Below are 13,732 nucleotides of genomic sequence, written 5' to 3' on the forward strand. Positions count from 1 at the left end.
AGGGAGGTGAATGGATGGGGGAAATCCATGCAAACTGGTTTTCTCAGGACTTAAGTCCTGCGCAGACATTAGTCATAGAGATAAGATCCTTTTGTAATTCATAACTGTATGGGGCTTTTTTTTTTTTTTTAAAGTTTATGTATTTATTTTGACAGAGAGAGAGAGAGAGAGAGAGAGAGAGAGCAAGAGAGCGCCAGCAGAGGAGGTGCTGAGACAGGGAAAGAGAGAGAGAATCCCAAGCAAGCTCCACGCTGTCAGTGCACAGTCAGATGCGGGCCTCGAACCCACGAGCCATGAGATCATGACCTGAACTGAAATCCAGCTGGACGCCTAACTGACTGAGCTGCCCAGGCGCCCTTAGGGACTTTGGGTTTTTAAGTTCTAAATGGTCTGCGACAAAAGTCCACATGATTATAAGCCAAGGTGCAGTCATATCTTTGGGAATTAACAGTAAGCTAGGAATTTTATTTCTTCTGAAGGAAGTGAACTACGTGGGGAAACTGAAGGTCCAATAACTCTACAGGCACCAAGAAATGATGGCCTGATTTGAAGCCAGATACCCCTGGTTCCTTGTTACTCTTGGTTAGGCAATCAATACCTTGGCATTTTTATGAGTCACATGTCATAATGCCTCCATGCGTGTTGTGGCCTTGGGAGCCATGCTCTCTCCTGGGGGTGCCTCTCAGAGCATGAACAAATCCTGGGTTTCAGGACCCGGGCAAGGCTTTACCAAATCCCCAATACTTCAGGAGCGTGGCTAGTGTTGCTTGTTAATACTTTTCCTGCTCGTCTTGGCAGCTGAGAGTTGTCACTAACTGGGTGGAATTAGCATAAATGTTCTGGGGCTGAGAAGATGGCAGGATTAAACAGAAGTGCCTTGGCCACTGCCTCTCTGAGGGATGACCATGGCTCACACCTCTTTGGATACATTGTGTGACCAGTGCTCGATCTTATTGCTTCCAGCAATATTCTCTTTGTAAGGAAATAAAATTGAGAAAGAAAGAGATCAGCTATTTACTTTTCCAAAACTCAGGAGTCCAAAAAAAAAAAAAAAAAAAAAAAAGAAAGAAAGAAAGAAAGAAAAGAAATATGAGAAGATAAACCCCGAACAAGTTCACAGGGGCTGTACGGGGGAGTGTGGAAGTGAAGGTGGGGGGCTTTTGCATTTTCCATTTATAAATTTCTGCTCTTTGTCAGAACAGGCATGTGCATGTACTCTGTAGGTGCCCAGTAAATACCTCTGGACTCGTGAACAGAATACTTCTGAAACATAAATAACTCTACGCAGTGTAATTCTAATTTTATATAAAATATAACGAATATATATACCAAAACGGGATACTGGACTAATCCTAGTTTTCTCTGTGATTTTAGACGGTACTTTCCTTTCAAGTTCTGTGCATTTCTGTAATTTTCGAATGTTTCCCAGAAATGTCTATTACGTTTATTTGTCTGCCTTCTACCAGTTGCACACAGAGTTTGTGAATTCTGCAGCCACAGGCATGACTCGTGCACGGGTAACACACAGATAGAGATGTGGGTGCCTCCGTTTGCTCATGCTCTGCAGCGGCCCACCCTCCACCCCACCGTCCTGCACAAAGTAGCCGCCAGGAGTTACAGCAACCTGGGGGCGTTATCTCAGCTGCTCTGCACGTCCACTGAGGTGCTTGCAGGAATCCTTGGAGAAGTCACTGGCTCAGAGAAACCTACTCTGTTCAACGTAAAAAACCTGCCCTTTACCCTGTATCACCCATGTGGTTTTATGTTCCTCATGGCCCTTGGGGCTGCCACATCACCACGTTCATGTCTGCCTACTTGTGCACTCGTCTTATCTCACCAGACTGTAAGCTCCTTGAAGGGGCCTTGTCTGCTCACTGATGTATCCCCAGTGCCTCGAAAAGTACGTGGTATGCGCACAGTAGGAGCTCGGTAAATATTTGTCGACTCAATAAATGACTGAGCAAATAAATGAATACACATATAAATCTTTGTTTATAAAAACAGCTGGAATTGGGGGGCACCTGGGTGGCTCTGTCAGTTAAGTGTCCGACTCTTGATTTCAGCTCAGGGCCTATCTCATGGTTTGGGAGTTTAAGCTCTGCACTGGGGCTCTGTGCTGACAGCGTGGAGTGTGCTTTGGATTCGCTCTCTCTCCCTCTCTCCCTCTGACCCTCACCCACTGGTGTGCACTCTCTCTCTCTCAAAATAAATAAACTTAAAAAATAAACTAGAGTTGTATTATAAGTATTAGCCTGTGAATTGCTTTCTTTTCCCCCAATAAACAGTATATCGTGGAAAACTTTCCAGGCCAGGAAATAAAGGTATACCTCATTCTTTTTTTTTTTTCTAAAAAAACTTTTTTTTTAAATTTGAGAGAGAGAGAGAGAGCAAGTGTGGGGGAGATGGACAGAGAAAGAGGGAGAGAGGGAGAGAGAGAGAGAGAAAGTGTGGGGGAGATGGACAGAGGGAGAGGGAGAAGGGGAGAGAGAGAGAGAGAGAGAGAGAGAGAGAATCTCAAGCAGGCTCAGTGCCAAGCCTGATGTGGGGCTCCATCCTGACCCTGGAATCATGACCTGAGCTGAAATCAAGAGTGGGATGCTTGACCAGCCTTGATGGGTGAGCCACCGGGGTGCCCCTACCTCACTCTTCTCAGTGGCATCATTGTTTTTCACAATTCATTCAATCAATACATAATCCACTTATTCAAGCAACAAGTATTTACTTTGTGCCCTCTCTCTCTGCTGCTCTAGGATCTGGGAATAAGGCAGTGAACAAACTGATTAAGTAGCCCCCCCCCCCCCCCCCCCCCCCCCCGCCATGCTGCTTACATTCCAGTGAGGGCAACAGATACAAAGTGTGCACGTGAAAATACAAGTGTCCAGAAGAAACACAAAGCAGCTCGCAGGGCAGAGGGTGAGAGGCAGGGTGTGCTATTTTCAAGGGTGGTCAGGGACAGCCTCTCCAATCAGAGGCCCTCATCAAAGAAAGGGCGTGGCCCTGAGGACATCCGGGAAGGAGCATCCTAGGGGGTGGGCTCTTCCCCTGAGCAGGCGAGGAATAGGCGAGTAACCCTGGTTAGCCTGGAGGAGAGGATCAGAGAAGTAGCAGGGCCGGGTCAGGCAGCCCCGGAGGCTGCGGTAAGGATTTGGGGCTTTACTTGGGGAGGGATGGAAAGCCACGAGAGCCTGCAACGTAGGGACAACCTGACTTGATGTTTAAAAAGACCATTTGGATGATGCTAGACGAGGAAGAGAAACAAGTGGAAGCTGCAGGCTGGAGGCTCTGCGCTGTGCAGGCAAGAGACAGCGGGGGTGGTGTCAAGGGCCGAGACGGCCCTGCTGGAAAGCTTGAGAAATGTCTGAATTTGGGATATACTTTGAAGAAATCGTCATAGGATGTGCTGAAGGATTAGACGTGGGGTCTGAAGGGAAGAGAGCTGTTAAGGATTTTTCCAAGCGTGGCCGGAGCTACTGGCCGAATGCTGTGGCCATTTACTGACAGCACGGTATGCAAAAGTGATAACTACTCAGTTGCCTATTGGTAACGTTCTTATTATTTCCCTGTGTTAGAGATGTACTTAGAAAACCCAGGACATTTTTTAAAAAGCGGGGTAACAGGGAAGGGAAACGTAGGAATAAATATGGTGTTGGTAAATCGAGTGTCGGTAAATCGAGTGTGCTAGTCAAGCACTAACACCCTTTGACTTAATGAAAACTAAAACCTTGTGATTCGCCCTGATTACAAGGCTAAAATTTGAACATTTCCAAGCAGATTTCAGTAGCTTGATTTTCTATCTTTATAGCTGGCTGCATAGGAAATTCTGAAACGTACTTTGGAAAAAATGTGTTGGGAAGGTCTTTCCGTGCTAATAATTTGCTTACTTAACAAATCCGTGTAGAGAGGTTTGACTTAAAGAAAAGGTCAAGGTGAAGGGTGAGGCAGAACACAGCAAGATCAAACTTCTAAAATTACTCACCTCTTGTTCCTCAAGAACCAGCAAGTCCTGTCAAATCAAAATTTGAGAGTTAGGTCCATGCTTCCCAGTGATGATTTTATTTTGCCTTCCCAAGAAAGCCAAGCTTCAGTTTATACCATTTCCTCCCCTAGAAGTGCTTAAAATATTCAAATTTAGTTGTGCAGATTTTTGTGAGATACCTGGCCATCTAGGAAAGTCACACGCTAGCACAACTATCTGGTAACAAAGGCTGCGTCGCAGTGGGAAGAAACACACCGACACCCGGGTTTCTCCATCTATTTAAAGCGAGCCTATCACATATGGCTTCTGGCAAGATTTTGGCCAAGGAAAATATAACTACAGAGTATAGCAGCCAGGAAAAGGCGCATAACATTTTTAAAGAGCATCAGCCACCTTCCTGCTTGGTGGAAAGATGCCTTCTTTACATAATGCGATTGGCTTGTTTTTGGTTTACTTTTAGGATCCAAGACCGCGTCCCTTCTTTTCTCCCTAACACCTGTGGCTCAAGGCTTCCTCAGATGCATGTACAGGAGGGGGTGGCAGCTGTGAAACCACCGCTACTGAGGGGCACACACAGGTGCACACACACTCACACACCCAGGATGGAGGAGGGCGCGTGGGTGGCCCCCTGTTAAGGGAAAGAAAGCCAAAACACAGATGTCGGGAAAGCTGAAGGTGTCTTTTGTTTGGTGAAAAACAGGCACAGAGCTATGATATAAATAGGCAGAAGGCTTCCATATCTTGCTCTCTTGTCCTCTTTGATTCTGTTGGGAGGGGGAAGGCAGACGGGGACGACTCAGCAGAGATGAAGTGTGCTGAGGATATCTGCTAAGTGGCAAGATGCCAAGAGAAGCATCCCATGGGCTCCGTGGGTTATAGGGCCTGTGTCTGGGGGTCCCATCCAGGCTCCAAGAAGGAGAGGATTAAGAATATTGATAACCTGGGGGCGCCTGGGTGGCTCAGGTCACCCTTGATTTTGGCTCAGGTCATAATCTCATGAGCCGTGGGATTGAGCCCCATGTCAGACTCGGTGCTGTGCTGACAGGGTGGAGCCTGCTTGGGATCCTCTCCCTCTCAGTCTGCCTCCCTCCCATGCACATGCTGTCTCTCACATTAGGGGCCCCTGGGTGGCTCAGGAAATTGAACATCTGACTCGTGATTTTGGTTCAGGTCATGGTCTCATGGTTCATGAGATCCAGTTCCATCTTGGGATTCTCTCTCTCCCTCTCTCTCTGCCCCGCTCCTGCTCATGCTCTCTGTTTCTCAAAAATAAATTTTTTAAAAAATTCTGAAAAAAGGGCACCTGGGTGGCTCAGTCGGTCAAGCGTCCGACTTCGGCTAAGGTCATGATCTTGTAGTTCGTGGGTTTGAGTCCCACGTCGGGCTCTGTGCTGACAGCTCAGAGCCTGGAGGCTGCTTTGGATTCTGTATCTCCCTCTCTCCCTGCCCGTCCTCTGCTTGTGCTTTGTCTCTCAAAAATAAATAAATGCTAACATTTTTTCTTAAATTGTAAAAAAACCAAACATTAAAAAAAAAAAGGTCTGACCTTAAAAAAAAAAAAGCATGTATGATAACCTGTACAGATGAAAGAATAAAGGCACACTGGTGGTGGTCTATTAGTAATTCCCTGTTGTTTGAAAGTTTGATATAAAGAATTAGTTTTAAGCATTGCACATCTTCAAGATGCTTAAAGTTTAACTGAATACACCCGTTTTGGCCTCAGTTCCTCTGGGGCTGAGTCAGGGTACAAATACTGTCTTAAAAATTAAATTAAAACAGAAGATATGGGAATTCACAACTTTATGTATTTGGGGTAAGCTGAGAGCCAGTAAGTTTATTTTATTTTTTTATTAAAAATTGTTTTTAACTTTTGAGAGATGGAGAGAGACAGAGCATGAGCAGGGGAGCGGTAGAGCGAGGGGGAGACACAGAATCCGAAGCAGGCTGTAGCCTGAGCTGTCAGCACAGAGCCTGATGTGGGATTTGGACACGTAACCGACTGAGCCGCCCAGATGCCCCCAATAAGTTTATTTTAAAAGCTCTTTTAAAGGTATGCAAGCGAAGACTGCTCACGCTCTCTTCTTTCCTCCCCAGACCCTCTGAATTATATCCCTGAAAAGCGGACTAAGCATGAGGCTCCTCTACTTAAAGACTCCGCAGGCTCCCTGCCACCTCCCGGTTAGGTTTCCAGCCTGCCTCTCCAGCCTCTTCCCTGTCACCGGTGTACCCAGTCCCTTTAGGCTCAGCTTTGACACAAAGCCGGCACTGTGTGTGTGATGGCTGCATTTGTAAGTTTCAAGGGGGAATTTCAATGCTAAATTAATTGCGACAAGACAGAAGTTTGGCTGACATTTTCTGATGGTCCTTTACTAGATGACGGCTCTGAATTTTTTTTTTTTCCCTGAGGCAGACTGCTTTCCCTTAACAGCGAGTCTTGAGAAAACAGGATGGATTCTGGACATCTTCTATGGTCTACGGTGTTCTATCTCAGAGCTCAGTAAACACATTTGTGTTTTACTACCTGAAAAAAAACCAAAAAAACCTCATGTTCCATACCTTCTGCATCACTCAGTAAAAAGACTGGCTTTTAAGCCAATAAGGTCCTTCTGAACATACATCCCTTTGGTTCCTGGATCAAAGACCGTATCGTTCAGCAGTTCTCAGTCGTGGCTGTGCCTCAGAATCACTCATGGGACTTCTGAAAACTGCAGATTCCCACCCCTGCTTGGCAAATCAGCATCTCAGCTGCAAGGTTCTTTATGATGAGTGTTTTTCAAAGCCCTGTACGTGATTCTGATTATGCTTGTATCCTAGGCCGAGACTCACCGATGATCTGTCCTTTCTAATCTAACATTGTGATCAAGCATATATCGTTATGAAGCAAAAAAATTGTTACCTTTTGGATCTCGGGATGAAAAATTTCTCTGGGGCCTTTCTCAAATTTGTCCAGGTTCATGGCACTGAAATAGAAAGGACAGAATGAGCTAGAGCAAGGTGGAGCAAGTCTCGGTGCTTCCGAGATCACAGCTGGACTCCCTGGAGGGCCCGGCACCCAGGAAACCAATGATCACACAGGGCGCTCAGTGAATGAGTGCATGAGGGTAACCCAACACGGCTCTGTACCTTCCTTATAGAACTGTCCCTTAATGACACTCATCAAGTAAGAGAGGAGGGGGGCAATCAGGAGCCTATTTCGGGCAACCTAACCTTCAAGATTCTTACTTTTATGTACTAAAAAAGTGGTCCATTGACATTTCCGTAGCAATTCCCTACTCCTAGGACTAAATGAGGTCGTAACTAAATGAAATTGTCCTCAAATATAAAGAAGCGGAAGTAACTTCTTTTAGGAAAAAAACAAGTCACAGAAATCTTAAGCCAGTATAATTCTAAGTGTTCCTCTCAAAGCGGGTTAAGATTTATAGCTCCTCAGAAGCAGCAAGGTATTTCTGTGCTCGATAAAAATGTTAATCTCTCCACCAACACTTTCAGAGCTCAGGCTTCAGACTGCTTAGGGGCAGAGTCAGAAGGCCTCGAGTGGAAAGGAGAAGGCCTGTGATTTAGGGAGCAAATCAAGCTTGAAAACGAGATATGAACATTTTTACTTCTGAATCTCAGTGCCCTTTCATCAGCCAGATGCGGTCCCTAATCAATGGAGTCAAGACTGTCCCTCCAATTGAGAGATGCTTCTGGCAAGTGTATGCGTTGTGGTTGGGACACTGAGAACACCATCTCTTCCCACCACTTAGCTGCAGATGAACAGAGAGTAAACCACCAGGGCTCTGGGACAGACGTTCATATTCACATAACATAAAGACCCAAGACCAGGAATGACAGGGCCCTGGGTTTAAATGCCAGCTCTGTGGTTTACCAGCTGTGAGTTCTTTGTCAAATCCCTTCACTTCTCTGAGGCTGTGACTCCTTGCTGGAGTGCAGGTGATCACAGATCTACTCTGTGCAGGTGGTCTAGAGTCTCTAAGAGGGGCGCCTGGGTGGCTCAGTCAGTTAGGGGTCTGACTTCGGCTCAGGTCATGATCTCACAGTTCGTGAGTTCGGGCCCCACGTCGGGCTCTGTGCTGACAGCTCAGAGCCTGGAGCCTGCTTCTGATTCTGTGTCTCCCTCTCTCTCTGGCCCTCCCCAGCTTGCGCTCTGTTTCTCTCTCAAAAATAAAGAGACATGAAAAATTTAAAGACTTGCTAAGAGAATGCCTTTAGAGCATTTAGTGCTGTGCCTGAGAAGCTACCGTTACTACGATGTAACCTCTGGGCTGGTGACAGGGTGACAGGTAGCATCTGGGTGGTGGCATTCCCTAGAGGAGTCTGTCTCCCAGCATGAGGGGGATGTAACAGGAGGGGATGGAGAGGTGGGGGCGGGAGCCGCAGCGGAGCACGGAGCAGCTGGATGTTCCATTCATTTAACTGTCTCTGCGAAGAATAAGTACTTTCTTCTCTGAGAGGCATTTGCTGACATATGAGGTTCTGTTTCAAAGCAGGAAAATGGGAGGAAAAATATTTCTTGATTTTCTTTACGAAACCAAAGTATCTGCATGCATGCAAGGAAAAAAGAGGGTGGCCACGCAGGCAGTTTGGAGATGTGTAGGAGTGGGGCTTAATTTCCACCGCACACCAGCTGTGTGATCTTGGCTTCCTCTCTCTGGGCTTCCATTTCTTCTGCTATGCAGTGGGGAGAACGGCAGTGCCCATCCTGCAGGCTTGCCGTGAAGACACTGGCATGCACGATGTGGTGCATGTCAGATGCTTGGCAAAACGGCTGGTACGCAGTCAAGGCTCCAGAAAGCGGAAAAGTAACATCAGAACGATCGCAGGAGGAAAATAATTATAAAGGCTCCCAGTGTTGGGCTTCTACTCATGAGTACTCACCTTAAGATGGACTTCACGGAGAGAGTTTTTGTGGGACTGTACGGAAGGCATATTTTCTGGGTACCCTGCAAAGTCAAAACACCAGATCAGTGAGAAGTTTGGCAATTTCCATCTCTGAAAGAGCCTTGCCTGGCTGTTTAAAAGAATATATGAACATATATAGGAATAAGCTCATTCTGTGGTGGAGGAAATCTTGCTCGGGCTTGACAGCATTTTTCCACCCTCCCCCTCCCCCAACATTTGGGGAGTTAAGTGTTATTCTTCAACGTATGGACTGACGGATTCTTGGTGTCTTGGTGCAGTGAGCGGATGGAGCCGTCTGACCAAGATGAGAAGGGGATTTGGTCTCTGAGCCAAGAATCAGATCAGCCTCAAAGGCAATGAGAAGAAAACAGATTCCGCATGTCAATGGGACCTAAATGTAATATCTCCAAGTCACCCGACTTCGGCTCAGGTCATGATCTCATGGTTCATGAGTTCGATCCCCATACTGGGCTCACTGCTGTCAGCACTGAGCCTGCTTCAGATCCTCTGTCTCCCCCTTTCTACCCATCCCCTGCTCACGCTCTCTCAAAAATAAACATTTTATTTATTATTTTAAAGGATAAAAAATGTTTATTTTTGAGAGAGAGAGAGAGAGAGAGAGAGAGAGAGTACGAAGAGGGGAGGGGCAGAGAGACAGGGAGACAGAATCGCAAGCAGGCTCTGCACTGTCAGCACAGAGCCCAATGCAGGGCTCCAACCCATGGAACCACGAGATCATGACGTGAGCTGAATTCAAGACTCAGATGCTTAACTGAGTGAGCCACCCAGGGACCCGTAAATAAACATTAAAAAAATTTTTTTTTCAAAAAAGATATGATACAGATTTGTAATCTATAAAGGATTTACACTACATGTTTGGCAAAAGGGATTATAATATAGTACACATTTAAAACTTTCTTTCTAACTTTGACTAATAAAATTGGCAGCACAAATAGTTAGAGAAAGGGTAAGGGCATTTCTTGTGGGAAACAGGCAAGGAAGGAGATAGGATTTTCCTTGCGTTTTCGAGACGCACCTGCCAACTCATCTGTCCAAGCCCAGAACTCTGGCGTCGGGATGGAGTTCCTCTACCTTGTCGAGCCCATGATCCCTTTCAGTGAACTCAACATTCATACCCACGCCCCCGGAGAACCGGCGATCTCGCCCCCCACTCCAGGCTGGGGAGGAGTGTATCTTTCTAGACAAAGCCCTCTTATGGGTTCTCTATCAATCAATGCAGTTTATGTTACAGACATTTTAGAAGATTTCTGATACAGATGAGTATTATGATGTGGGAATAGGGATGTTCAAATCCCACATAACCCATGTGCTGAAGCCTAAGTTATCTGGGTGGCCTTGCTTTTTTACCGGCCCCGGCCTACCTCACACTGTGGTCACCTGTATAGGATGCCAACCCTTCTAGAAGAGGGTCTTGGGTCTGACCTTCTTGCTCATCCCCTACCTTAGCTACTTTTCCTTCTCACCAAACACACCAAATGCGGTTTTAAAGACAAGTCCACGGCAGCCTGAGGGGCGGAACGTATGGAAGAGGAGGATACAGCCCCTGCTTGGCTGACTATAGCCTCTTCATAAGCTGCCTACGTGGATGCGGAACGCCAGGCTCGCGGGATGGTGGATTTGTATTTTCCTTCACCACGAACTGGTAAAAGCTCTTCCTCCCCATCTTCTCCCTGTGGTAGCTTCCCAGAGTTGTTTCCCACAAAAGACACCCTTCGGTTCTCTGTGTTCTGGTGGGACCAACAGACACACAGCCAGCATCAAGTACATGTACAGGCAACACCAGGTGATCACAGCAAGGATATGGAAGGGTCTAGAAGGGTATTGCAGTGGTTACCCCTGAGTAAGTGGACTCGGAGTCTCTTTTTAACTAGCTGCATTGTCTGGATGAAATCTGTACAGAAAGTATGTATTTTTTTTTTTAAGTCTTTGCTTCGTGTTTAGTAGAAGGTACAACAGAGATAAATAGGACTGTCTAAAGCGGGGCTTACGCATTTAGCTATCTGTTGGTTTTTGAACAAAATGTGAGGTCATGGCAGGGGTGAGGGGGTGCAGAGGCATGTGCTTCTCTGCATCCCTTGTAGCCTCCAGCACTAGTTTGGGGCCCAGAGGGGCTTCACAGCTGACCCGTTTTGCCAAGTTCTGCTTTGATTTTTCAGTCCCTCGCCTTCCTTCAGCACTGCCACTTGGAGCCGCCAGCAAGCACTTGCCTTGCCCTGGCACACAATTCAAGGTCTAGACTAGAGGCTCTGGAGAAGGTGCTGGGACTTCTCAGTAGAGGGGCTAACTCATTAGGCCAGCCCCACTGCCTTCACGGGGCTCTTGGGGTCTGACTCCCTCCTCCTGGCCTTCTCCCCAGATGAGCAAGAGGAGTCCTCAGAGCTCCTCCTTTGTTTTGCCTTTGTTGTTCTTCTTTCTGGAATGCTCCTTGCCTGCCCCTTCCCCGTGCTATTTATGTAGCTGGTTCTCTTCCCTCTCTGGTGTCTTTAAATGTCACCTCCTTGGAAAGGTTTTCCTGAGCTGTCTGATCTAAAGTTGGTCTCCCGTATCATTCTGCCTTTGTTTCCTTCAGAGTGTTTATCCCAATTTATAAGGTAGTAGAGGCAACATCTTTAGTCATTAGAAGAAGCAGAACGCCCCCCGCCCCTGTTCTACCCTCCCAGTACCTGGCCACCTTTGCAGGTGAGGAGATGGGTTGGCTGTTACTGCCCGAAGGAAGAAGGCAGGACATTGAGAAAATCCATTCCAGAAAGGTAGCCAAAGTACAAAACTATCCTTTCTTGTGTCAGTTAAAGGAAAGAAGAAGGAAGATGGGAAAAGCTAGGGCGTTAGATGCCGGGGCCCTTGATTCCTCCATTCCGAGGGCAGGCCTGGAAGTGGGTGCAGGGGTGCTGCAAATAGATCAAGGTGAGACACGTGGACTGGAGGCTCGCTTCCCAGGCACGGCCTTCCTTAGGAACCTTGAAGTCTAGGTAGAACCTGTTTGAACATGATGAGGGGCAGTGACTCAGCAGCTACAAGTGTGGATGGTCACCAAAATTAGAAACATAAGCCTAGAGCGGTGTCCTGCCTCAGCCCACCTGCCCCCTGGCCAGCAGGGGAGGTGCAGTGACAGGGACAGACCTGAGAGGCTCAGTGACTAGCAGAGACCTGGGGTCGGGTCGCAGAGCTCACAGTGCGCGGTGCCATCAATGCAAGGGGCAAACAACTGGGACCATGGATTCCAGCGACAGGTGCATTCCAGTGATGCTAAAAAGGCCAGAGGGGACCAGTTACATCTCAGTGATTGCTAGTTCAGAGACCAGATCAGCCACAACAGAACCCAGAAAGCCCCAGGTGAACCCACAGTCCTCTTCTGCCACTATGGGGTTTCATCAACTCTCTCCTCATGCACCCAGATATCGACTTCAAGAGGAGCAGGGGGAGGGGAAAGCAATCAGAAAGACTGTGTGTCCAAAAGAGGCAGAGTCATCCAAAGAGAATAGTTATTTATTTACTTATGTTAAATGTCTATTTATTTTTCAGAGCGAGAGAGAACACAAGTGAGGCAGGGGCAGAGAGAGAGAGGGAGAGAGTGAATCCCAAGCAGGCTCCATGGCCAGCGCAGATTGTGACCTGAGCCAAAATCCAGAGTTGGACACTTAACTGACTGAGCCGCCAAAGAAAATATTTAAACAAGAGAGACTAGAATAGTGTTGGAAAAAAAAGAAAGAAAGAAAAGGTCAGAAAACAGCCTTCCTGATGCAGAAGATAAGAGGCTTCGGACAAGGGCATGGTCACTTCTCATTAGGTGAATGGTGGGAGGAGACTGTCATGTGTGCGCTTGAGAACAACTGGCACACAGTCCTTCCACGTTACCTCCTTCTTTTTAATGTCTATTTATTTATTTTGAGAAGGAGAGGACGCGAGAGCAAGCATGTGAGCAGGGAAGGCACAGAGAGAGACCAGAGTGAGAGTGAGAGAGAGAGAGAGAGAGAGAGAGAGAGAGAATCCCTAGTAGGCTCTGCACTGTTAGTGCAGAGCCAGACATGGGGCTTGATCTCAAGAGTCATGAGAGCATGACCTGAGCTGAAATCGAGAGCCAGACGCTCAGCTGACTGAGCCACCCAGGCGCCCCTCAACACAATCATCTAACACTGGTGCATAAACTAGGCTTAGTACAGCTGTGATGATGGCAGACGGGGTGACGGGGGAGAGCCAAAACTTTTCTGCAGGAAATAATTCACGAGTAAGAGCTAACTGGGATTTACATTAAATTTTTGCCTTCAACCTGCCTAAAGAGAGGACACTTTCTGAAACACGACATGGACATTTATATAAACAGAGGCAGCATAGCACACAGGTTAGGCTGGGCTTTGGTGTCATTCATTGATTCTTTCAGTAAATACTTCTTGAGCTGCTTCTACCTGCCAGGTACCGGACTGGGTGGGAACAAAGCAATTACATGTCCCCTGCTTTCATGGAGCTCAGAGTCTAGTGAAAGAGAGCACAAGTCAAAGAATTATATATAGAATTAATTCTGCTAACAGCTCAGCACAGCCTTGCCGCCTTTGGCGTGTAACCTCGACCATGACATTCAACCCCTTAAACCACAATTTCACCTATTAAGATAATGCACTGGGAGGATTTAATATATATGGCATACGGTAAGTGCTCAATAAATGTTAGATTTTATTGTCAACTGTGAGCATTTTTAATCGTCACAGAAAGTTCCTAACTGCAACTTACTGCGTAATGGTTCCCAGAAATTTTTTCTGGGCTTTTTGAAGTTGCTGTATGTGTACGCATGCAGGCAAACACATGTACCATGTGTTGGTGTGTGTGTGTGTATTAAAA

At 46.8% G+C, this 13,732-nt stretch overlaps 1 protein-coding gene across 2 annotated transcripts in view; it reads right to left on the reverse strand.

Moving 5' to 3' along the window:
• Positions 1-13,732, reverse strand: part of GARNL3 (GTPase activating Rap/RanGAP domain like 3) — a 152,960-nt gene that overhangs the window by 52,067 nt on the left and 87,161 nt on the right. For both annotated transcript variants that reach the window (XM_039229480.1, XM_039229479.1), the window contains exons 7-9: positions 8,855-8,919; positions 6,873-6,936; positions 3,977-4,003 (exon numbers count right to left, since the gene is read on the reverse strand). In XM_039229480.1, the coding sequence (XP_039085411.1) occupies positions 3,977-4,003; positions 6,873-6,936; positions 8,855-8,919 (156 nt within the window). The remainder of the gene's footprint in view (positions 1-3,976; positions 4,004-6,872; positions 6,937-8,854; positions 8,920-13,732) is intronic.

This window comes from Hyaena hyaena, unplaced genomic scaffold, assembly GCF_003009895.1.
Source record: "Hyaena hyaena isolate Hyena2069 unplaced genomic scaffold, ASM300989v1 scaffold_38, whole genome shotgun sequence".
Taxonomy (NCBI): Eukaryota; Metazoa; Chordata; class Mammalia; order Carnivora; family Hyaenidae; genus Hyaena; species Hyaena hyaena.